Source organism: Brachyhypopomus gauderio, chromosome 12 (genome assembly GCF_052324685.1).
Source record: "Brachyhypopomus gauderio isolate BG-103 chromosome 12, BGAUD_0.2, whole genome shotgun sequence".
In the NCBI taxonomy this organism is placed as follows: Eukaryota; Metazoa; Chordata; class Actinopteri; order Gymnotiformes; family Hypopomidae; genus Brachyhypopomus; species Brachyhypopomus gauderio.
Genome location: NC_135222.1, coordinates 6,384,842 through 6,409,678, shown reverse-complemented (window position 1 = coordinate 6,409,678; position 24,837 = coordinate 6,384,842). Strand labels below are relative to the sequence as shown.

Below are 24,837 nucleotides of genomic sequence, written 5' to 3'. Positions count from 1 at the left end.
ATTCATTCATATACACAGGGACTAGCTAGATTAAACTAATTCAGTAACCAATGTTTAAACATTTACCGCGAATTTTTTTCCGCCAAAGCGTCAACAACGGAAATGACGTCAACATTCGGGCACTCTATTTTGGGAGGATCTAACTTGTGATTGGTCACTTGCACGTAGCTAACCAATACACGCTTAGGGCGTGGTGAACGTCACAGGACGGAAGCGCGCCAGCTGAGCCGAGACCACTTTGAAGCGCGCCAGTTTGCAGTAAACCAGCGACACAGGCAGGGAATTGAGACGTTTTCTGAAGAAAAACTGAAAGCGACTTTATAACCATATAATCATCAGGTAAGATACGAGTATACGTTAGTATCTTAAGGTCAGGAGAATTGTGTAAAACTCTAAAACTGACGATTCTGTTCATAATTTGACATTTGTGACGATATTTTGGCGCCAAGAGGAAAGTTGGTTTGCTTGATTCCCAAGTAGTTAGCTAGAAATACGATTTTGTCCAGGTTTGCTCATCAGGATACTGAATCAATTCTTACATGTTCGCAGTTGTAGGTGATTTTTGGTTAGTATGTTCTGCGATGTTTTGTGTTGATGTATGCAGAGATAACACTAAGATAGCTAGTTAGTTGTTTTTGGCCTTATGGCTGAACAGCTACCAAATTTCACATTGCTAAAATGTAAGGAAAAATGTGCTTCGATTCGAAAAAAAAATGTTACGTAAATTGTAAGTAGCTAGGTCATTATCATAGCTAGCTGGCTGTTTTATTGTGTTAACGTAATTAGGTTAGCTACTTGTCTTAAATCCCAGGAAAGTTGCGATTACATTTCCGGGTTATCTGTGTAGCTAGTTAAATAAATGCGGTGCAAAATAATTATGCGGACAGCACTAGCGTTAAGGACTGACGATTGTTTTAATTGCAAAAACGAATGTACCTTTTTGTTCAGGTCTGCGTCTGGTCTCGCGACAATGCCGAACGCGCGCGCTCACAGCCAGCCAACCCTGCAGTTCCCCAGGCGCAGGTCGTGCAGGGTAGGCTCGCGCTCCAAAAGCTCCTCTCAACCCGATGCAGAAAATATTGTGGACGTCCCTCATTCTCCGAAAAAGTCTAACGTCGAGGGTGTCCGAGACCTTCCTCTTTCTCCCAGGAATCCCGTGTACAAAAGTAGTGCTCTGTCTGAACGGATACCCCTTAGTCCCCGTAAGCGCACAGGTAATAAAAAATATATATTATAAAGTAGGAACTTGCACGTTATCCATTTCTGTGGCAAATTATGGTGGTGGTATGTGTATCAGAGTTGAATACCACTTCTGTTTCAGGTGATGAGAACGCATGCAATCTGCCGGCCCCTCTGCAGGGCTCCCCTCCCAAACAGAGTCGCCCATCTCCATGTTCCCCTCGGAAACTGTCCTTCACTCCAAACACCCCCGTCTTCAGCTCCCCGCCTCGGTTGACCCCCACGTCCCCGAGACACCCTCCCTCCTCCCCTGCTCACGCCTCTCCCAAAAGATGTCCGGGGAAGCCGAGCACTGACCCATCAGCACCAAGGGAGGCTGCAGTACCACAAGATTTTGCTGACAAAAGTGAGTTGTTTATTAGTAGTCTATACTTTGTATAGAAGTACCCTTTCCTCTTAATCACTGTACATTTTCAATGGGTTTGTATGGAATTCTTCAAATGCTGACACCACAACTGTCTATGCTGTTGTTTCTTGCTTCAGAGTCGCACTACCAGAGTGTGAAGCAGGCTCTCCATACTGCGGTACCCCACCGACTACTCTCACGTGAGTCGGAGCGGGCCGCCATTGCCTCCTTCCTGGAAAGACACGTGATCCCGGGCAACCCCTCTAGTCTCTATGTGTCTGGAGCACCTGGGACTGGGAAGACGGCCTGTCTGAACTGTGTGCTTCAGGAACACAAGGTGAGTTTCCGGTGAGGGGGGTTTGTGTGGTGGCTAGTACGTGCTCAGTATTGGTTCCAGCACATTCTTCTCTGGGAGGTGTCTGCAGTGGCCTCAGGTTGCAGTCAGGGTGACCGGCGTTAAGTGTTTTCGTGGTTTGCTCTGCAGGCTGTCCTCGCAGGCGTGCGGACCGTGGTGATTAACTGCATGACCCTGCGCAGCTCCCATAGTATCTTCCCTCTGCTGGCTGAGAAACTGGGACTGTCCAGAGGCCATAGTGGAGGGAGACTGGAGAAGCTGCTCACCAGTTCCGGCCCCACCGTGTGAGTGTCGTGAGACGTAGGCGTCCTCGATGGAGCCTGAAGGACCTGGCTGCTGTGGATTTAAAGCTGAGTTTTTAAATGTGTGTGTCTGCATGTTTTGAGCAGTCTGCTGGTTCTGGATGAAATGGACCAGCTGGACAGCAAGGCCCAAGATGTCCTCTACACTCTCTTTGAGTGGCCTAATCTTCCTAAGTCTCGGCTGTGTCTCATCGGTGAGTTTGTTTGGCAGGAGTCAACATTGGCTTGTTTTTCTTTTGGCTATTTCAACCAAAGAATGCCACTGAGTTTTAAAACACGTGACCCTCCCATCCACAGGCATTGCCAACGCTCTAGACCTGACGGACCGTATTCTGCCCAGACTGCAGGCCAGACCTCGCTGCAGACCCCAGCTGCTTCACTTCCCCCCATATAGCCGCGAGGAGCTGACCGCCATCGTCCAGGACCGGCTCACGCAGGTAAGGCTCTGTTCTCACGTGCTCGCACGTGTGCACAGGTTCTCCGTTCAGGAAACTTTTAAAATGACAGGATTGTCATCGTGAGATTTTAGATTTGTTGTAAAAGAAAGAATGAAAATGCTAAGTTGATGTTTATTAAAATGCTTTTGTGGTAATATCAATAATAATGTATTTGGTTATATAGCATATTTTTAAAACATGGTTATCACTGCTTTTTAGAGCATGGATAATTTAGGACCAAAGGGGAAAACAAAAAATGAAATAGAGTAACAAAAAAGATTAAAATAGAGCAGCAAGTTGATAAATACTGCATGTGCTGTTGTCATGGTTCTTGGGTTCTCGCAGGTTTCCGGGGAGACGGTTCTAGATGCAGCTGCCGTGCAGTTTTGTGCCAGGAAGGTGTCTGCGGTGTCGGGAGATGCACGCAAAGCTCTGGACATCTGCAGGTACTGGAGTGCTTATTGGAACTTGGAAATTATCTTGCTGTTAGATTCTGAAAACTTGCTTGTAATGGGATATGCCGTACAAAGTAGGTCACATGGTGTTTAATCCCTAATCATACATTTACTGTGACAATAATTGGTTCACCAGTGTCAACTTACACCTGTGATCAGTTAACTTGTGAAAGACGATCGAAATGTAAATGAGGCAAACCTATTAAAGAGCCATGCCAAGAGACAGATGATGGACTAATCCCAGTTGTGACTTGCAGAATACTGCCAATTGCCTTATAATTACAACACATTTGTCATTTTTACCAGGATGGGAACGAAGTTGATGTTCAGTTGTATTAGTGTTATTACTGCTGATGCAACATTTGCTTCTCACGCCAACCAAAAATGTCTTAAATGCATCAGTTGAAGAACTGTGTGAAGAATTTTGTTTGAATTGCATGATCATCTAGTCCATGTCTTGCTGCTGAATTTAATGTTGGAGAGGTTTAAGTGGAATGCTTTGCAGAGCAGTAAATGATGAAAGGGTTATTAATTTTACATGCAAGTGAGGACAAAAATGTAGCACTATCTCTCAAAATAAGTAAAACAAAATAATATAATGTTACCGTTGGCATAATTTGCTGATAACCTCGCGTTAAACATGTTCAGCGCGCTTTATTTATTTGTTTGACCCAAAGAGTTTTTTGGTGGTGTCCCTTCCTGCTTTTGGGCCATCTTCTCAAACGTGTCCCTGCCTGCATCACTGTTGTCCACAGGAGAGCTGTAGAGATGACCGAGTCAGGCAACAGGTCTAAAACGACGTCGGAGTCACCAGCCGATACAAAAGGTGAGTGTGCGTGTGCGCAGCCGCTTTTGTTTCAGCTATGGGTTGATTTTTGAGCAACGTGAAGACGTTTCAGTGGTCTGAATGGCTCACGAGGGAATCTGTTGGCAGCTTTTAATACTAATGGGCATGAATCATTTAAAGAAAAAATTTGTGCTAAAAAAAAAAATCATGGAGCTTTTTACAGGCCTCCGTTTTTGCCGATTCCTGACCATGTTCCCGTTTGTTCCAGTGTCCAGGGTGAGCGTTCCCCAGGTGGCCCGGGTGCTGTCGGAGGTGTACGGGGACCGCATGGCCAGTGGGGGGGCAGAGGGGGAGAGTTTCCCTCTGCAGCAGAAACTGCTGGTGTGCTGCCTGCTCCTCATCACACGGCAGGGAAGGAGCAGAGAGGTTCAGCTGGGCAAGGTGAGTCCAGGAGTGCCAACGTGAACCGGTGCCTCCATCAGCCCACCAGCGAGTGGCAGCGTTTTGATGCACACGCCCCGTTTCTGTTGTGCTTGCAGTTGTGCGAGGCCTACAGCAAACTCTGTCAGCAGAGACAGGTGAGCGCCGTGGGACAAGGGGAGTGTCTGTCCCTCTGTACCCTGCTGGAGAGCAGGGGCATCTTGGCCCTCAAGAAGGCCAAGGAGGCCCGCCTCACCAAGGTAAGCCCCTCCCCCAGACACGCCTTTAAACGACCCTTAACGGTGGGGTAGAGCTGAACGCCACTTGCTCACTTACTCTGTTGATGCTGTTGCCAGATTTCTTTGAAGATTGAAGAAAAGGACGTGGAGAATGCGTTAAAGGACCGTACGCTACTGGGTAGCATTTTGGCTGCGGGCCTGCCGTAATGTCTCGGTGGCAGACACCTTCACACCGCTGTGTACAGATATTTATTTTTATATTGTTTTTATTTTATATTGTTTAGTTTGAGATGTTTAGTTTGAGATGTTTTGTAAAGGTGTGAAAGGTGTAAATCACTCTACATGTTTCAGTGACCTTTTTTTTTAATTTTTTTTTTAATTTACATAACTACATTTTTTTATTAAATAATTTTACATGATTTTAATATGTTGTCTTTGTAGTATGTTGAATATTTTTAGAACTAGTTGATTTTATGGATGTCAATTTTTGTACATTGGTAAGTTAATTGTGATTATGCAAATAATTAAATTGTTTGCTTGCACAAAGAATAGTGTATTAACCCATGTTTTTATACATTAACCTTTTATAGTGAAGAATTCCCACGGGTCCTTGAAATCCTTGAAAATTTGTGAATCTGAAAAAATAAGTTCAAGGCCCTGGAAAGTTTTTGAAAACAGGCATAAAAGACAGCCGTCCTTGAATATTTTAGAGGGTTTGAAATTTCACATGGATGAAGACCACGGTCAAGGAATAATAGGGCACAATTGGTAGGAAGTCAATATTTACAAAAAATTGCTATGAAGATTGACGTCATGATTTTTAATTTCTCATCCTTTGTTGGAAAAATATGATCTGATATATTTGTTATAAAGATTTTAAGAAAGTCTGCAAAGTGATTCCTTTAGCATTGATTCAATTAATCAAAAATGTAATTTTATATTCCGAGTTGACCGTTTCGGTGCCCATGTTAAAAGTGAATGACTAACTTCGTTAACTTCAAGTGTAACAACAAGATTATCACTGATAGTATGAGACAAAAGATATAGATTCTTTCAAGAAACATCCTAATACAATTTATAAAACCACAATGACTTGTCAAATGGCCCATATTTTCTAAAGTAAAAGAGACTCCTTTCAAAATAAGATATATCCTGTAGCCATGTATCTTGAAAGAAGATTTAAACGATGTGGATTCATGTACCTTTTCTAAGTCAGAAGATGAATCCCAGGAGCATTTGTTTTTTCATGTCAATATTCAAAGTTTTTGCATGGACACTAGAAACTGGATTAATCTCAAACTTAACATTCTTTTTGTAGATTAAGTAGATTAAAAAACCAAGTAGATTAAAAAAACTTGGAAAATGCTAGAATCATCTCACCAGATTTCTCTAGAAATCTATAGTTCTAATCTCATTATATGGCTTTGCTCCTGTTTTATGTGTATATGAATGTGTATTATTGTCTGCTGTCAACATGTCATTATTTTGCCAGCACAAGTTCATTTAAAATTACATTGATTCTACAGGGCCTATGCTGACCTTTACTTTGCAAAAGTTTAGTCATTCTCCTGTAGAGAAATTTGTTTGTTCAGCACCAAAAGCTCTTGTAGCCGCTTTATGTGAATGCATGGCTTAAAATGACAGTCTTTTGAATTTGCATTGTATTGTATCGTTTTTTGATAACATATTCAGGGGTAACAGTAGGTAAATGCTGCCAGGTCCTTGAATTTGAGGAAGTTGGTCCTGGAAATGTGCCATATTTGTCAATTGTGATTTTTCACCACAATCGAAATTCCACTTTTTACCCATCTGTGCAGTTAAACACACTAGTGATTACCAGGGGGCTGTGGTGCACATGGGGAGCAGTTGGGGTTAGGTGCCTTGCTCAAGGGCACCTCAGGCCTGGGAATCGAACCCACGACCCTCCAGTCACAAGACCAGTTCCCTATCACCAGACCATGATAAATTTACATTCATTCGTTTTACATAAATTTTTACATTGCAATTAGTAACTGATTAAATTTTTTATTTTTTTTTTGTACAAAGTATGAAGTAGAAACACTATAAAGATGTTTAACAGTCCCTCTACGAGTTAATGCTCATTATGATAAGCCTTTGGTGACATAGCTCAAGTTCTACCCCATGTTAGTGTGTATTCCTCCATCACAACATTTACAGATTTTGTCTATGTAGTATATAGCAAAATAAGCTTTCTAAAACTACCAGACTTGCAAGATAATCCCCCCGCCCCCCAATAGTGTCTTTACATTTTTAGGTTATTTGATGGTGTGTGGCAAAATATGAAGCCACAGAGATTAGCATCAGTGATCAGAAGGCCAGGTGCCTTTCTCCTGCAGGAACCTGGGCTGGACAACTTGTCGCCGTAATCTCAAAATATCACCGTCACAAATCATACCAAACATCCTAATTACTCAGTTATACAAATTTGAGTTTAACATTACGATGGTAAGAAAAAAAAAAAAAAGTAAAACTGGCTAATGCTAATTTTAGGTCAGCCATTTTAGTAACTCACTAAAAACTTCATTTTGCAAGTCAATATTTTCATCTCTTTACACACCATTGAAAGCTTGTGTTTATCATAAGAGCCTTCACTACAATGGTTTATATCACAACTATATTCTCATGAAATATTGCCTAGCCCTAGTGTAGGGCTAACAAAGTTACGCTGTGAATAATTTATTGCAAACAGGGAAAGTGGTGAAGCTCAATTGTGGGTTTTAGCATTCATATAAAACAAACTTTTCAGGCAGTTATTTGACTAGAGCCCAACTGGACAAAACTATAAATCTCTGACTCAAGTTCAGGTTTAAAGCTGTTCAGTCTTGGTGCTGGCAGTGTTTTCTAAAATACAGTTACAAAATAAACCAAAAAACAAACAAAAAGCATGATAATCCTCTCGATAACACAAATCTTTTTGGCAGTTAATCAGTCCTCTCTCCACCAATGTGTTTACAGCCCCGCCCCCTTAGTAAGAGCCTTAAAATACAACAGTTTCTACACAAAAAAAAATCAGGACGATGGGGACAGTTGGTTTCGTGAGAAGGCGGGGTTAAGTGATCCCTGCTTCTCTCCCTCACAGCACAGTGATAATTGCGCATATAGTACAGCAGTGTGCAGAAGCAGCCAGCCCCAGGAGTCCCACTGCAGGAAAGTCTTGCAGGGTGACTGTTCTGGGACATCGTGCCTGTTAAAGAGTTTGTTCTTTTTCTGGACTTCGTGTCACCATTCTGTAAGAAAGCGGAAACACAAATAGCATGGAGATGTTACCGTTTGTGTTTTTAGGTTGCTGGATTTGGTTATGCGGAACTGTGACAAAAATAATAATTGTAAAAAAAATAATAAAAATAAATTAAAAAGACGCCTTTTCTTGCTTTCTCGGTTAGACTAAAAATACTGGGAACAGGACACTGGCTTCGGACTGAGCCACAGTTGGACTCAGGTGGTAGGAAATCATGTAGAAGGGGTCAGGTGGTGACCCCACTCAAGAGTCAGGTGGGAGTCCTGGCCCTCTGCTCCTGCCCACGTGAAGCCAAGGTCAGACCAAGGCCAGGTTGCCCCTGTCACCGTCCCTCCGCCCCAAAAGCCCATCTATGGCCTGATGTCAACATTCAACAGGATCCAGAGACAAAATCTCCTTTATATTCAAATTCCTTCTCTCATCAACAGAGACCAAATGGGTGGATACCATTACTGTACATTTCAATTACTAACTACATAGTATTAGTCACACAATCTCTTTGCTAATGTTATATTTTAATGTACCACAATCAATTCAAGTAAAAACCTGCATGGTCTCACCACTTTTCTAGCTCTGGATTTTAGTGGGCAAACAGCACAAACAGGTGTGTGTGTGTGTGTGTGTGTGTGTGTGTGTGTGTGTGTGTGTTGGGGGGGGCTGGTGGTAGGGTAGGATTACTGGATGGGCTTGGACAGGAAATGTGTTTGGAGAAGAGAGAGAGCGCAGAATAATCTACTTAACAGAAGTTTTCGTAATAACCTGTTAGCAGGGCATTGGGTCATAGCCTTGTATGAAATCATCACCGAGGTCATGCTCTGCTCCCATGGTGTCAAATGCATACTGAGTACCGAAGCGTTGCTCAAGCTCTGCAAAACACACAATTTTAGCATGGCACACATCGCTTTGCACACTGTAGCTGGTTAGCAAATGTCATGGAGGAGGTAAATGGCATACATGATGCTTTAGTAGCGATATATCCGAATCTTACAGTCTGCTGAAAGCTTTAGTTTTTTAGCATTACAGCACACATCAAGACTTACAATGTGTGATTAACTTGCAAATTGCAAAGGCAAATTACTGACCCATGTCTTGTCCAAAACCAGGGTCCATCATTGCGTTGCTATGAGCCTAGAGAGTAATCAAATAATAATCTCAAATGGTAAGAGTATCCATAGTAAAATGTGAAAAGGCAGCAAAACAAAACAGTCAAAAGGCACTTGGATATTTGTTAGGATACTAGCCGTGGCATCTCTCTACCTCTAGAGGGCGTACTCACCATGTCCCATGCCGCAGGGTCGTGTTTGAAGAGAGAGTGCGTCAGCTCCACAGACACACGCTTCTTGTAGTCTGCGTTTTTGTCCTCAGAAATGCGGAAGAGCACTGCGGCTGCGTAGGTAGCTGATAAAGAGAGGTGATAAACGTCGTTTTAGGTGATAAACATTTTATCCTGTTCCATCCTCTGCAGACTCGCTTTCACAATGTCTGACAGTTGGCCACACAGAGGGGCATAGTTCAAGTTCAAAGAGTAAAGTCCTCCATAGGATTTTAAACTTTTTAAAAGTGTTTAAAAGTTTTTTTTTCCAACTGTGACTTTGCTCATTAGAAAACGCAAGAAGTCAGAACTGTGACATCACAGTATTTCAAAAATCAAAGCACTACTAAATTTACTATTTGAACACTTTTTTACCTCTGCAGAAGGAAAGGTCACTTGGTCAGCAGCTCACCAAATAAATATAAACAACATGTATATAAACATCCCAAAAATTCACTCTAAATGCTTGTTAAGAAGAAAGCTTCAGGGACTCTTTACTCCAACTCTGCCGTTGAACCTCAAGATGCTCACCAATGCCCTCATTGCTGGAGTGCAGCAGCTCCATAAGGGGAGCAGAGGCCCCCTCAGCGTCGATCATAATGGCCGACTGTTTGTCCAGAGCCAGCTCACACAACACGCCAGCAGCCACGCGCTTTATGTTATCCACTGGGGAGTAGAGCAACTGCAGGCAGGCAGACAGACAGTTATGCAGAACACACACACACACACACACTCCATCAAGAAGCCTGACCACTGGACAAATGAAGAGCCAATAAAGAAAAAGTGAAGTAAAGTAAATCTACCAAGACAGGTGGAAGGGGCAGGCCAGGCTGGGCTACACACTGACCTGCACGAACAAGGGGACGGTGTTCATGTCGGCGATGATGCTCCTGTTGATGGGATCTCTGGCCAGGATGTGGAGGGCTCCGGTGGCACCTTCCACGATCTCCTCCATTCTTACGCCATCCTGCGTGGGACGAGAGGGGAAATGAGACCGAGAATCCACTCGTTTCCATGCCACAAATCACCAACCCACCGAAGATTAGTACGAGTGGGCCGACATGTGCTGAAGGTCACACACCTTCGATGCCTTGATAGTGAGTCATCGCCTACCTGGTATGTTTGCTGACTGGCTGAGCCATGCTTCTGAGCATCCTGGTGGGCGTTAATTAGCAGATTGACCAATTTGGGAATGGCATCTGCATCTCGGAGAGGCGCCTGATTGGCCGGGCAGAGCGCCAGGTTACGGATCAGGCCAACCACAGCCTGAAAAACAGAGGGCACAGGTCAGTATGGCTCACTCATTCACTCACACAATTTCCTACACCTTGGCATTCTTGTAAGGAAAAAAAACCCCAAATAGATCCATTTACAGCAGTGCAATACTATACTGAAAATCATTAATAGTAAACTTGTAAGATGATTTTTAGATATGCACTTGACTGGTCATAGTTTGTAATACCACTGGAATTGCCTTGCGGTCGATAGTCCATTGTATTGTGGCAGTTGAGGCTTCAGTGTGGACAACTGGCTCGGCATAGTCTCGGCTGAGAGTATTTTTGGACTGCTACTCATTTGTGCTAGATAAGGACTCTTTTCTGAGTAGACAGGTCCTTTTGCATGTTGCTCTCAATAATAGTGTCTACCAATGTCCATGATGGATTTTCTTTGCCATACAATACATTTTTTGTTTTTTTTATTATTGGACAGGGTATTGATAGTTATAGTATTTTAAAAATCTGTTTATATCTCTGTATTTGTTCATGGTAACTTTTGTTTTAATCGCTCATTTTGATAACGACATTTACTGGAAGTACACTAAAACCAAAACAAACATTTTTGTCATTTAAATAACCGGTAATTTCTGTGTGTGATAAGAGAATCTCAGGCTCATTTAAAAAATGCTGATAGTTTATCCTGTACGTCACTGGCTTCAAGACTGGGTAGAAGTCCATCAGTACATAAAAGCAAAAGCAAAACTGAAAAAACAAGAGAGAGAGATGTGATGGAAATTTTATGATTTCCATTTATGCCAGGCTTTCTTAGTATATATTAAACACATTAGATGTACATGTTAGGGCTCTTTGCATACATGTGTGTTAAAATCATGGCTTCAGTAGGCCTCAGAAGTGTAGTGCCTTCTCTCTGGATGGCCTCAGCTCAGTCCTAATCTGATGTTCCTCTGATGTTCCTAAACTGACCTCGCTGGAGGCGCTGGCCGGTCCCCCCTAATCTCAACTTGGAAGGGGCCACAGCGGCACTCAGTCCATCATGCCATCACGAGGATGCTGAGTGTGGATGGGGCATGCGAGGGGAGAGGCCAATATACATCTGTCAAATCATATGTTAATTATGTCATGTTTACCCAATCATATTCTGTTAATCACCTCACGGACACCGTGTGTGCTTATGATTAAAGTATAAAAGATGAGAGTTCGGAGAGGGGAATTAGCTTTCTTTTGCAAGCGCCTTCTGTGTATGTAATGGAGATCTCTGGATTAATCCATACTTTGTTAATTAAATCATTGTACTTTATTATCTTACCCAACTGCTTCTGACTTATTGTGCTTACCATTTAAGGGTTTCAGAATTTCAATCAAAAAAAAAAAAAAAAAAAAAAGGAGAGATGGTGGTGGTGGGGGTCTGATCCGTCTCAGCGCAGAGCCCCGCCTCCTTCACTCCCTCCCCGGGCACTCACCTTGACAGCGGGCCAGTGGTACGGCTTGTTGAGGAGTTTCATGATGGGGGGGATGCCGTAGTGCGAACGCACAGCATTCTGGGCCACCTCGGCGTCCGGGTGGCGGCTGGTCAGGTGACGCAGGGCGCAGGCGGCCGGCTCGGCCACGTCCTCCTTCTCGCCGGCACGCAGCAGGGCGTGGATGAGGGCCTCCACCCCGCCGCACTGAGTGACCTGCGTCTTGTTGCGCGTGTTGTTGCACGTGAGGTTGGACAGGATGCCGGTGACGCACGCGAGCATGTTCACGTCGTCCGTGGAGAGGAGGCCAACCAGCACCTGCAGGAGTCCCTCCAGGCCGTCCTGCGTGGGGAAGGCAGACAGGTCAGGAAGGGTTCGCTTTCCCCACACCAGTCACGGCTAACGCGCAACATTCACACGCTGTTCATCGTTCATCTGCTGGACAACACAACGAAAGTGCAGACAGAACGAAAACAACAACAACAACAACAACAACAACCACAACAACCCAGAAACTACTTTCATTTTCTGCACTGTAAAACGCATTATTAGCCATATGGCTGCATGTCTCTGTGTCCACGGAGCATGTGGAGACAAGCGCGTTGGGGGGGTGGGTGGAGCCACAGACCTGCTTAGTGGCAGCGTCAGACAGGTTCCTCAGAGTCCACAGAGAGTTCTGGGAGAGGCGCTGGCTGGAACCAGTCACATGCTTTCCCAGAGCCTGCATCCCTCCTGAGGGGGAGGGGAGAGAGACACAAGGAGTCAAGAGGGAGTCTCTAAAATCTCTTTCTCTCCTTCACTCACACACACATGCATTAATTACATATAGACATTTATTTCTGCTCACACATCACCACATTTTCTTCATATAAATATTTAGATCAAGTCTCTCCCCCCCATTTTGCTTGGTTATAGTAACGGGTTGATTGGTTTATTAACTCATTACTACAACCAACAACCAATCAACTATATGGTATGTAGCCAGTGCTGGGTGTGTTAATATCTGGGTGTGCTGGCAAAGAGAACCAGCGTTTAAATAAGACAGCAGTACAGAGAGCCAGTTCTGGGCTCAGGACTCCCCAGAGTCAGCCTGTCCCAGCAGAGCGCTCGGGTGGGGCTGGCCTCCCTCCTCTCACTCACCGGCTTCCACGATGGCGGGCTTGTTGCTCGGACACACGGAGAGCACCTTGAGCACGCGGCTGGTGGTCCACAGCAGCTTCTCGTAATTGTAGTTCCTCATGATGTGCACCAGGCCCTCAGGACCACCGTTGGCCAGGATGATCAGCTGTGAGGAGGCCAGAGATATGGAGAGTTTCAAGATCGCCCTGACCTTTCTCTGGCTGTTTATGTGAACCGCACACACACACTCTCACACACACCTTGCTCTCCTGGTTGCCGTAGGAGAGGAGCTGCAGGCAGTCTGTGGTGATGGCCAGGAACTTGGGGTTGCTCTTTTTCAGCAGTGGCACCATCTTCTGCAGGCCGTCTGCCAGGCGCACGGCCATCTTGGCCCCCTCCTGGTGCAGGAGCAGATTGTGCAGCGTGGTGATGGCGTAGAACAACACCGACTCTATTGGAGAGCTGCAACACACACACAGATTTGAAAGTTCAGCACACCGAGGTTAAAGTCACCATCATGCAGGAATCAGATCTGCATCAACCTGCCTGCACACCCATCCACCATCCCCAAAGCCCACCAAGTTCAGACACAGCACACAAGCTCCTCGAGGTCCCCTGGGTAACACCACCTCCTGCCCCGCTATGGCCTGCCGGGGTCCCCGGTGCTCACCTGAGCATGCGCACGAGGGCCGGGATGCCGCCGGACTTGAAGATGGCCAGCAGGCCCTCGCGCTGGTGCGACAGGTTGTGCAGGATGCTGGCCGTGGCCCGCGTGGTCTCCATGTCGTTGCTGTTCTGCATGGCCCGCACCACGGCCGCCACCACCTGCGGCGACTGCACCAGCGCCCGCCGAGACGCCTCCTTCCGCGACAGCTGGTTCACGATCTGCGCTGCCTTGTTCACCACCACCTGCGCAAACCCACGGGGGTCACGGGGGGTTCAGAGTTCAGCCTTTCTCAACGAGAAGGAGTCATAAAAAGCACCACGAGAGGTCCTACAATACTAAGGTGTGGAGGGGCAGGGGAGGGGAGCAGACAGACGCAAGCACCTGGTCGTCGTCGTTGAGCAGCTTGGTGAGTTCGGGGATTGCGCGCGTGGCCAGCTCTGCATCGTCCTGGTAGTTGATGAGGTGGATGATGGCGGTCTTGAGAAGCTGCGAAGGTTCTGCCAGCCTCTGCACATTGGTCTGCTGGGACGGGTCCAACTGCGTGGACGGGATGGACACGCCCTCCGGCATCGTCTCAGGGAACATGGCCGCTCTGATACGCTGGGTCCTGGTTATGTTGTACTGAGACTCCATGTCTGTAGGACGCGAGGATGCGGTGGGGCGAGGTGACCAGCAGGGCGGAGAGAGAGAGTGCAGATAGCAATATGATAAAAGTAAAAGCTGACCAAACTATAAACGTCTGCAATAAAAGTCAATCCTCTGTATTATTAAAAAAGCTGACCTGGAATGGTCTCAACTTTGGTGGTCATGGTGACTTTCTTGGAGAGGAACTCCCCGTCGTCTCCGTCTGAACGCACTGTGGTGGCTCTTGACTGGAACCCGGAGTCTCCTGCGTAATAAGTCTTCTGCCATTCTGTAACCTTCACCGTACCCTCACGCTCGCCCACTGCAGTGTGTGCAAGCAGTCCACACACACACACACACACACACACACACACACACACACACACACACACACACACACATTAAGAAAAACACTCATCACTGCTCTGTAGCTAAAGTGCGCGAATAATGCAATGAATACAGTCAGATTTTATGCAAAATAATTTCAACTTTGATTTGTGTTACTCTAATTTTTAGTTTCATATTTTCATTTAACTATTAACTAACATTATGCTGACTTACTCTGCATTGCCATCTTAGCCTCTCTGGCTTAAAACTCGTCCAAAATGTAAAAGCTGCAAAAAACAAACAAAAAATGTGTTAGTCAGACAAACTGTATTTTTAAAAGACCTGTCACTCAGTGGGTTGAGAAGTAGTTGATCATATTATTTTCGGCTTGAGCAAAGGCTCATGGGAAACCTTGTTTGTGCCGAGAGGGTTTAGGGGAGTGGCGAGCGTGTGTGGAGTGCATACATGGAGAAGCAGGAGGGGCACAGATGTGTGTGTGGAATGCCAACTGCACATTTCATTTTGACCTTTGACCCCAGTCACCACCCACAACATCAGCGTGGGACAGAAACAGGCCAGGGTAACCACAACCACTCATCCAACCGGCTGGGCGTGATTCTGCCTGGACACACCCATGCACACCTCGCATTGCCTGGAGGTTTGTGGCACAAGCCAACCTCAGCTCTGATCTCTGTGTATTTAGCACTACCGTACTCCTCTCCCTCACAAACACACACCCAAGCACACAACCCAAACAGAAACAAACACTTACAGGCTAGTTCAGGACATTCACAGAGAGAAAGCAAAGAGGCTTTGCTTATCACACACCATCTTGTTTTCCCGCACGCCCATATCTGCCTCAAAAGGGCCGACACCGGCTTCATTTCACTTTCTTCTTCACATCTTTCAGTACATCACCAAACCCGCACCCCCCCCCCTCCCCTAGGATGGGCACGCATTCCCTTTGCATTTCTCTTTCACCTAATCCCACTTTGTTTCCCTCACTCCCTCATACAAACACACAGCTACACACCCACACAGACTCAGCTTGCTTTTACTGTTCAATGACAAAGCTGTTGTGAAATTCATTACAGTTGCAGGCTTCCAGAACCCCGCCATACAATGAATCAGAATTTACTGCAAATTACAACACAACAAGCTGAATACGTCGCTCTCTGTCATCACGCTGCTCATGCGGCTTCAACACCACAGCTTCTGTCTGAGGTTCTAGCCAAGAAATCCTTCCACTTCAAACAAGCAGTCCAGCACACTTGGATATAATAAAGATCATTATTATAGATCAGTGGTCCAGCAGGACAGAGTGGAAGAGGCTTCAGACAGATCAGCCTCTCAGATGAACTTTACAGCAGTAACTAATCCGTTGACCAGTAGAGATGCGACCCTTGGCAGCTAGCCAGTCTAAGGCAGGAACACTACAAACATAAGTGGAGATGTCTGAGTAAAATAAAAGAGAATGATTTGGATGGGGTGTGGAGTAGGAGGTTCATGCCAAACTTAGGAGAACGTCACCAATTCACCGACAAAACCTGTAACCTGTAAAAACGCAAAAAGTGTATCCCCGTTTTAAACATGTTTTTTAAGCAATGGAAAGGAGGGATGAAAAATGTTAATTAATTAATCGTGCTCATTATATTTTTCTTTTGTGCTAGTCCTGTATAGACTTGGCATTAATCAGAAATATTTTTTCCAGCAATATTCTGTACTTATACCAAGTTAAATATAATTTTTTATTGTTAACAGTAGAAGTCATACCTGTATTCAATTTAGTTAGCTTATATAACGTGTCCTGACAAGCAACATGTCCTGACAGAAAACTATCCTTAGCTTCAGAAGAACCTCGCAAGAGTTTATCATACTAACTTGGAACTTCATTTTAATAAAAAAAATGTCAAGTCTATTTAACAAAAATATATATTTTTAAACATGTTGTAAGCTATTTTATTGGAAAAATATCTAAATGTAATGAAAGGTTAAAATATTCAACATGTTAATATTTTAGCACATGCCAGCTGAGAACATTGCAGAATGATGTGTGCTACACGGCCATAAAACATTACTTTATCCTTCAACTGCTCACACTGACTCTTGACATTGCACGGAACCACGTGAGACGCGCACAGAGCCCCGCGTGAGACGCGCACAGGGCCCGTCAGCTGCACCCGCTACATTAGAGCTGGAGTGAAAAGATGCCGTGTGCAGAGTGGCCGTGGCCCTGATATCAACATGCACCAACATGCACCAGGTATGACTAGTGTCCTCCACCCAAGTGTCTCATCTCCACTTTCCTCCAACAGTATGGGTGTGTGCATTTTCTCAGGACTTCTGTTTAGCAAACACCCAGTTTGGCTGTTTAGTATTCACACGCCTACAGCTAATGAAGACTTTAATGTACTCTGAACAGGTGTTGACTGTATATTATGATCAAGAGAATAAGCTTTGCAGTGGGAAATATACCTGTAGCACATATTCAGGTTATATGTTCAGTGCTGTATGGCTAATGGGTAAAATTAATGTTACATTAAACAGCTAGAACCTTTGTCCACATACTTAGCAGTTCACTGGTAAGATTTCTGATCTCCCCTTGGGGTACACACTCCTTCAAACTAATTTCGTATAATCATAATATCTTATTCCTTCATCATCTCACAATTAAATAAAACAAGTGCTTTCATGTAGGAAGTAACACGAATATTATCACACATGCTATTAGGCTCAATGATTATTTGCCCAATACACCTACACAGGCCACAAGAATAAATCCAGCAGACAGAACTGTGAGGAAGCTGATACGACTGTTTGAAAAGCCTTCTAAATATGGCCAGATATCGAGGAGCTCTTGGAGGTGTGATGGCCAGATAACACTGCTGCAGACTTTGGACTTCAGCCCAAAGCAGAGTGTGAGTGAACGTGGTTAATGAGTAACATTTTCTCACTGTACTTCCAGTTTTCTAACGAAGAGTAGACCTCAGGGAAGACAGCACACCCTCGGTCTGGCCTGTCTCGAACTTGGGGGGGGGGGTTATTGAGCAGCAGAGACCTAGAGAGAACAAGGCCTGTCCCACAAGGTCAGAACCTCACAGCCCGGCCCGGCTTCATCACTGTTCTAATCATGGTGAGACATTCCTCACCCAGAACACTCCCTGCACCCCCCTCCCGCTTTCTCGCTCTTCTTCTCCCTCATAGGCGCTGACTCACTCTCTCGGTATCTCCCCACCAATCTCTCTTCCACTCCATCTTGCTCATAGCCACAGCCACACCCAAGGAAGGGAAATCAAATGAACCGAGACAAAAGAGATGGCTGAGGAGCACAAGGAATGACGGGAACAGCAACTGAAGTCTGCGCAGACACACAGCAACTGAAGTCTGCGCAGACACACAGCAACTGAAGTCTGCGCAGACACACAGCAACTGAAGTCTGCGCAGACACACAGCAACTGAAGTCTGCGCAGACACACAGCAACTGAAGTCTGCGCAGACACACAGCAACTGAAGTCTGCGCAGACACACAGCAACTGAAGTCTGCGCAGACACACAGCAACTGAAGTCTGCGCAGACACACAGCAACTGAAGTCTGCGCAGACACACAGCAACTGAAGTCTGCGCAGACACACAGCAACTGAAGTCTGCGCAGACACTTAATTTCTTGCTTTTCTCCAGCTCCCCTCCTTCCCCTCCAGGCTGACGAACACCATCACTTGTAGGTGAGGCTTGGGAGTGTGTAGTCTGGAGAGCTAAACGCTGTCCTTAAATACTTTTCAGCTCTTCACTAATGCTAGTAATCATCACTTAATAAATACTTGCTTTCATTTACATGAACGAACAGATACAAATACAATCCGAATCCTGTTTCATTCCTCCTCCAATATGGATCACAAGTGTGCTTGAAGACCGTCGCTGATCTCCAAGGTCCTACAGTCAGCTGTGCTCATCTGAAGCACAGACACAGAGATGGAGTATCCAAAGGGCCACGCACCCTGCCTAGTGGTCCTTAGCACAGGGGGCTGAAGAACCCACCCCTCCACTCACACCCCCACACAGTTTAATGGCTCTGAAAGCAGACAGGGCTACCAGCTGAGCCCATGCTGTTGTTAAGAGCCTGTGGTCACCGAGTGCTCCCCTGACACCAGCCGGTTTCCGCTGGGCTGCGATGGGGGGAGATGGACTAGCAGGTGGCCGGCACTGGGCCGGTCCCGTGGGGTGGACTCAACCCAGGGACAAAATGCCCTCGCATGTTCTTACGCCGCATATCCATCAGCCTGCTTGGGCCATTACGGCGCAATTACAGCAACCAATGAAGATAAGTGCAAAATCCATTATGACCAGTCTTGTTGCTTGGTTTTGTTTGGGGGGTTGGGGGGGGTCGCAAAGAGTAAAAAAAGGCTGTGGAGTAATTAGAAAGCTACAGACGGCTAGAGGAGGAAGGGAGACTCAAGACTCACTCTGCAGTACTGGGCTGAACCATTAGTCACTGGTGAGATGGCGGTAAATGGTATCTTCCAGCAGTGCCCCAGCACCTCCCACCAACAACCAGGCAGCTCTCTAAAGGAACGATGCCACAACCTCCATGTGATGGCGGGCAGAGGTTTCAAGACCTTCAAAAAATGCTGAGAATGCGAGTGAAGTGTGGTAGCTCGTTATTCTTCGACTAACAAATCATGCACTTTTATATGACACTCGGGAGTAAAAGCAGTATGCAAGCATGTGATGCTACATGTGAAGGCAATACTGCTCGTTCCTGTCACAGGGCTGAAGGCCGCTCTCGACATGCTTTGACAAGCTCCAGCATTCTTTCCTTTGCAGGGGGATAATTTGCATGGAAATGCTGAACTATTAAAGCCATAAAACTACCAAACAGAAAGCGAGAGCAATGGATATGCAGAGGCACGCAGCAGAGCTTCGCGTCTCAGGCATGCGTCTGGGTGGGCAGCCAAATAACAGGACCAACCAGAGAACCAGAAATGCGACATTTAAGAAGGACCACAAAGCTGACTACCCTGTAAACAACAAGACTGTCTAAATCTCCTGTCAAACTGGCCCTTTGAACAAGGCAGCATGATCCTCACTGATGTCCACACGTATCTATGATGCTCAAGTATTTCTGAAGGGGTCACAGAAACGTCCAGCTGCACCTAAACACAGCAAGCAAGTTACTACATATTTATTTTCATGCAGAGTGCAAGACCACATTACGATGTCTGCTCTCTGCATTCTTGAGGAGAGCAAGAGAGAAAAAATGTGTGAATGAGAGGGAGCTTGAGGGAGAAAGATAGTGTTTGAGTGAGGGAAGACAACAAGTGTACCGAGCGACAGAGAAGAGTGAATCAGGCTCTGTTCTGGGTGATGGTGGTACTTCACAGAACATGAGAAGACAGGGGTGCAGGAACAAAGCCGGGTTCAGCTCACCACCAAAACTGCCCTAAAGGCCCTGCACTCTTCTGTTCACTAAAAAGGAAGATGTTAAAACGGACAAATACCTGGACTATACAGACTGTGTCTATGAATGCCAGTCATTATCCAGAAACTGGCCAGGCCTTTTTATAAAAGGACCAAAAATAATTAATTTACTGACATTTTAGCAGAACACACTTATGTCCATTATTGTCCCGGTTATGCGTCTGCCCGAAGAGCTCCACCAATTTAAAAGGGCTTAAGCATGTAGGTGGAGCCACGTCTTCTTCAGGACACTGTCCAGCTCATTTCAGGACAGCAGGAAGGCTGTGTGATGACAGGTATGAGGGGTTCTAGATCACAGCTGAGTCGATGTGGCAGCTGGTGCATATTTCATTGCTTTGAAAGAACCTGTGGGAAGCGGAGGAAGAGAGCAGATGTGATGAGGAACTGAAGAGCACCGCCTTCCAGAACCAGCCCGACAGCAAGTGAAAAATACCCAACTCAATAAAAAAAACTTAGTAAATGTTTCAGTGAAACAATACAGCCAGTAATCAAACTCATGTCAGGAGTTTATAACTAAAGCAACAGGGAATTGATCGTGTGTGAGGAGGCCATATATGAAGAAAAACAGGGTTGTACATTTTTATTTTTTGGTATTAAGAAAAAAAAAAAAAAGAACCAAGTGGAACTATTAAAAACTTATGAGTGCAGTCTTGGATAGGCTTTTAGGTTTGAGTCCCAACTGTGCCATTTGCTGTCGTTAGAGGTCCCAGAGTCTGCAACTGGCTGTATTCTCAAAAATGAGGAACCATGGCAGAACATGGACATTTAGCAGTCCCTCAAAGTGCACAGACCCGTTGCCCCAACACCCCAAGAACACATGGACACTACTGTGTCCACAGGTTGTACAGTGGAAGGGACTCTTCTTGCTGAATTGACAACAATCAAACTGGATGATTAAGCAGTCAATGCACTCTGCGTGAACCAGCCCTCGTACAGCACAGCATATTAAGACATGACTGCATTTAATTACATTACAGGAGTAAGACAAAAAAAATACAAATGCATCCTTCTGAAAAATGTGAGGGCATTTCAAGAGTATTTCTATCAGGGGCATTGCAAACCAATCGGATGAAGAAAAAGACAACATAATTTAGACATAATTTAGTTAAATCAACATTCTGACACTTTCTCTGATGTGTGAAAATTCGCTGAATAGCATTATCTGTCTCCACACCCCATCCTATGAATCTCTCTCTGCTTATCATGAGTGTGCTGGATTAAGGAGTGGTGATGGCTGAGCTGGATGACACATGACCAATTCCTCCCACATCATTGGCTAACGTCATGGGGAAAAAAAAACAGCCACATACATGCTGCATACTCACCACTCACATTTATTCACCACAGGCGCACAGTTCAAGAGCATCTCTATTACAACACCCAATGTGCGTCCTCCAATTCTGTCACTGCAGTGTAAACTGGCAGTATTGATAGACGGGTAACGGCTCCAGCAAAACTGCTGAGCTTGGTAGGCGTGCTCCGGAAGAACGCCCAGTACAATGGCAGAACCATGTGAATGCCACTGTTGTGTTGAAAGGTCTGCCAGTCGATAACAAAATAAGGTCCAGTCAGCAGTGGTGCTGTGGTCAGACCGGTCATAAAAGGGGTTGAGGTCAGAACAACAAATTGTTCATGACAACATGTGGGCTACAATCACTGCCTAACTATATAACTGCGTGTTTACCTAGTACACTGTAACACTCTGCTGCAGTACATTTGTGAGATATCTCCCTTTATCATGCTCACTCCAAAAGCAACGCTGCTCTGATTATATGGAAATATGATTTATGAGCATTAGATGCCTTTTAGAAAAACATCAATGAAAATAACAAAATTCTCAGTGTCCAAATTAGTGTCAGAAGGAAAGCTGCTCCACTTCACCCAGAGCAAAACATACATTAATATTTGTTTTAAAAACAAACATGGGAACAATACATAGTTCTCCTTTCCTTTGGTTATTAACGCCCCAATGGTTTCTGAAGGCCTCAGTGAGTTGAGCCAAAGGGAATTCCATATTCCAAAGAGAACCTACCATATTCCAAGAGAGAAATCCATATTCCAGAGAATTCTATACTCATAAAAACAAGATGACAAAAACCGACCATATACTGATAAATAGGATGAATATATAAACACATGAAATGCTAAATTAGGTCACAAATCACTTTACATTAACATATTTATGGGATCAATATAGACTGAATTATTCAGTTAAGTGCCTAGCAGTATGGCAAGAAAATTAGATATGTAGTCAGAATGTTTTAGGAAGAACATTCTTAAGGAAGTTGAAACACCGGGTGTAATAAAGCACAAGGCAGGAACTACAGAAATATGATAAATAATACCATTTATTAAAAATACATATAATATAACTTATGAGGCACAAGGTATGGACAATACACCATGAGTGTGTGGTCAGCGTACAAACTGATTAAATTGAGTGGCAAAGTGCACCTCACAAAGGCCCTGCCACACATGGACATCAGACATGAACAAGACACGCTAGAGCCATGAATCTCTAGCGAGAGAGAGACACAATGAGAAACACTAACCAAACCAAAGTGATGCAACTTAGTGATGTCGAGAAGTAGCCTTCTCCTTCTGAAAGTGTATCAGCAAACTGGGTGATCACACTTTTGTTGGCTTTCCTAATGTAGGGCAGCATCAGAGAATTAGACTGAGATGGAGATTAGAGGTGCTCTGTGTGTGTGTGTGTCCAGATGTTGTAAATCTCTGCTTGACAAATGCAACCAGCAAACCTCTCTTGATGCCATGATTAAACACCATATCACAAAAATGAAGACCACAAAATAGCACAATCACACACACACACACACACACACACACACACACACACACACACACACACACACACACACACACACACACACACACACACACACACACACACAGTGTAAGGATGGGAAATATATTCATCTACACTTCCTTTCTATCAAAGTGAACAGAAGTAAATAAGCCTTCCACTGAATCTATTACAGCCAACAAGGAAGTCTTTTTCTGACTAAGAGTTTTAACATGATGCACCATTATCAAAAATGTAGCCTACATATGCCGTATATCCAGACAATATACAGCCATGTACCATCTTAACCCTCAGATTGTTTAAAACGTTTGTATGATTCAAAAGGAACCAAAGATGAATTTTCCCTCCCTCGTCATTACTCTTTCAGATTCCTCTTAGTCTACTTCCTGTAAAACAAACCCAAAACAGAACTGTTGTTGATGGGAACAGGGATAGAAGCTCCATCTTTAGTCCACACTGACTTAGTTTTTGTTATGCTGCCCAAATTCATTGTACTTAACAAAGTAGTTCAAAAGACCACAGGGTGAGAACTCGGCAAACTACTACAGAACTGGAACTGGATATAAAGGAATGTTATTTTCTTTGAAAGATACAGAACACTCCCTTAGCCGCTTCTGTAGTAAACAGGAATAATAGGCTAGTATTTGACTATATAGTGATCTCGGCATTGCGTCATCTGAAATAAATTGCCGTGTTGCTGTTGCATACCGACGGCTGCTTTAGTTACAGTTTAATCTCAGATAATAAATCACTGTGTGAATCAAGATCATACTAAATGCCCCACCCAGGTCCTTACTCATCTCTCCCCAGCGAGAGTACACACACACACACACACACAAAGAGAAAAAATAGAAACGATTTTCATAAAGGTAATGCAGTTCTTTCGAATTAAATGTTATAACTGAAAAAATCTGATTGTATTTGCTTAACGACCTTTCCCTAAACAAAATGTACTCCGCAGGCAAACCACACCACAATAGGTGTAACCAAGATGTTGCCAAGGTGTAGCCAAGGTGTGGCGTCGGGACTACCTGCGTCCAGGCCGAGCAACTCAAACGTAATGGGCGACTTCAAGCCTTCAGCTTAATCTACGCGAAATGATGCGAGCGTATGCAAAATACGAACCGTCCGTATTAAACACCTGACCGACAGCATGAAACAAAGTTGTTTGTCGTGGGACCACGGGATAAACTCCAGGTCGTAAGTCGTAGATACAGTTAAACGTGTGTGTGTGTGTGTATCTGTGTGGACACAGACCCAACGTTTATCTTCAGAACCAAGTTACACTAGCTAGTTCTTCTGGAGATTTGAGTTATTTGAGTTAACGTTGAGAATGTTAACTGCAGACCCCGACCACCCCCCCCCCCCCCAAAAAAGAAAAGAATAAAAGATAGATAGAAAGAAAGAAGAAAGTAGCACATGTGTCCTAACACATTTTAATTGTCTGGTAGTACAGTATATGAAGCAACGAATTACCGTATTCCGAACCAAACGTTACGCCTTTAAATACATGTAAATGCCGTAGGAAAAGTTCGCACCAACAGAAACCCGACACACGGAAGTGGGAGAAACATTCTCACTCAGGTAAATCAACACCGACAGCCTACTTTAAACAAAAGCCAATGGGGTCATTTTGCCACAAGTGTTCGACTGTTTTATGGGCAATTCTAGGTGAGAGACTAAAAGAAAACGTAAACGTAACCTACAAAGCCTACGCAAGATAACTTTTGTAGCCTGGGATACATACTGGGTAGAATAAAAAATGATCACATTCAAGCCATCACTATTTAACCTACCTTTCGAAGTTGTCTCCCCAAATCGGAAAAGCCTGTGATCAAAAGTTGAACTTCTTGAAAGCTCACCCTACAGACCAGTTTATGTACCCAACACTTGCCCTGAATTGCGAACAGAGCGAACAACGTGCATAAAACAGACAGCGAGCCTCCTTCAGAAGC

The 24,837-nt window shown here is 44.6% G+C and overlaps 2 protein-coding genes across 2 annotated transcripts; one reads left to right on the top strand and one right to left on the bottom strand.

The window, feature by feature from the left end:
• The first annotated feature begins 208 nt into the window (after positions 1–208).
• On the top strand, positions 209–4,897 carry cdc6 (cell division cycle 6 homolog (S. cerevisiae)). The gene is made up of 12 exons (XM_077024667.1): positions 209–339; positions 949–1,214; positions 1,322–1,585; positions 1,723–1,922; positions 2,070–2,224; positions 2,330–2,436; positions 2,540–2,679; positions 3,025–3,125; positions 3,890–3,960; positions 4,190–4,362; positions 4,461–4,601; positions 4,698–4,897. Exons 2-12 carry the CDS (start codon positions 971–973, stop codon positions 4,785–4,787), a joined length of 1,686 nt encoding a protein of 561 aa, XP_076880782.1. The 5' UTR covers positions 209–339; positions 949–970; the 3' UTR covers positions 4,788–4,897.
• Positions 4,898–6,589: 1,692 nt separating this feature from the next.
• jupa (junction plakoglobin a) lies at positions 6,590–24,837 on the bottom strand. The gene is made up of 16 exons (XM_077024666.1): positions 24,679–24,837; positions 14,818–14,870; positions 14,414–14,578; positions 14,014–14,267; positions 13,636–13,874; positions 13,226–13,427; positions 12,987–13,131; positions 12,475–12,578; positions 11,850–12,188; positions 10,265–10,417; positions 9,999–10,118; positions 9,683–9,833; positions 9,116–9,237; positions 8,922–8,967; positions 8,599–8,705; positions 6,590–7,828 (listed from the first exon to the last, which is right to left on the bottom strand). The coding sequence occupies exons 2-15, from the start codon at positions 14,828–14,830 to the stop codon at positions 8,602–8,604; spliced, it is 2,157 nt and encodes a 718-aa protein (XP_076880781.1). The 5' UTR covers positions 14,831–14,870; positions 24,679–24,837; the 3' UTR covers positions 6,590–7,828; positions 8,599–8,601.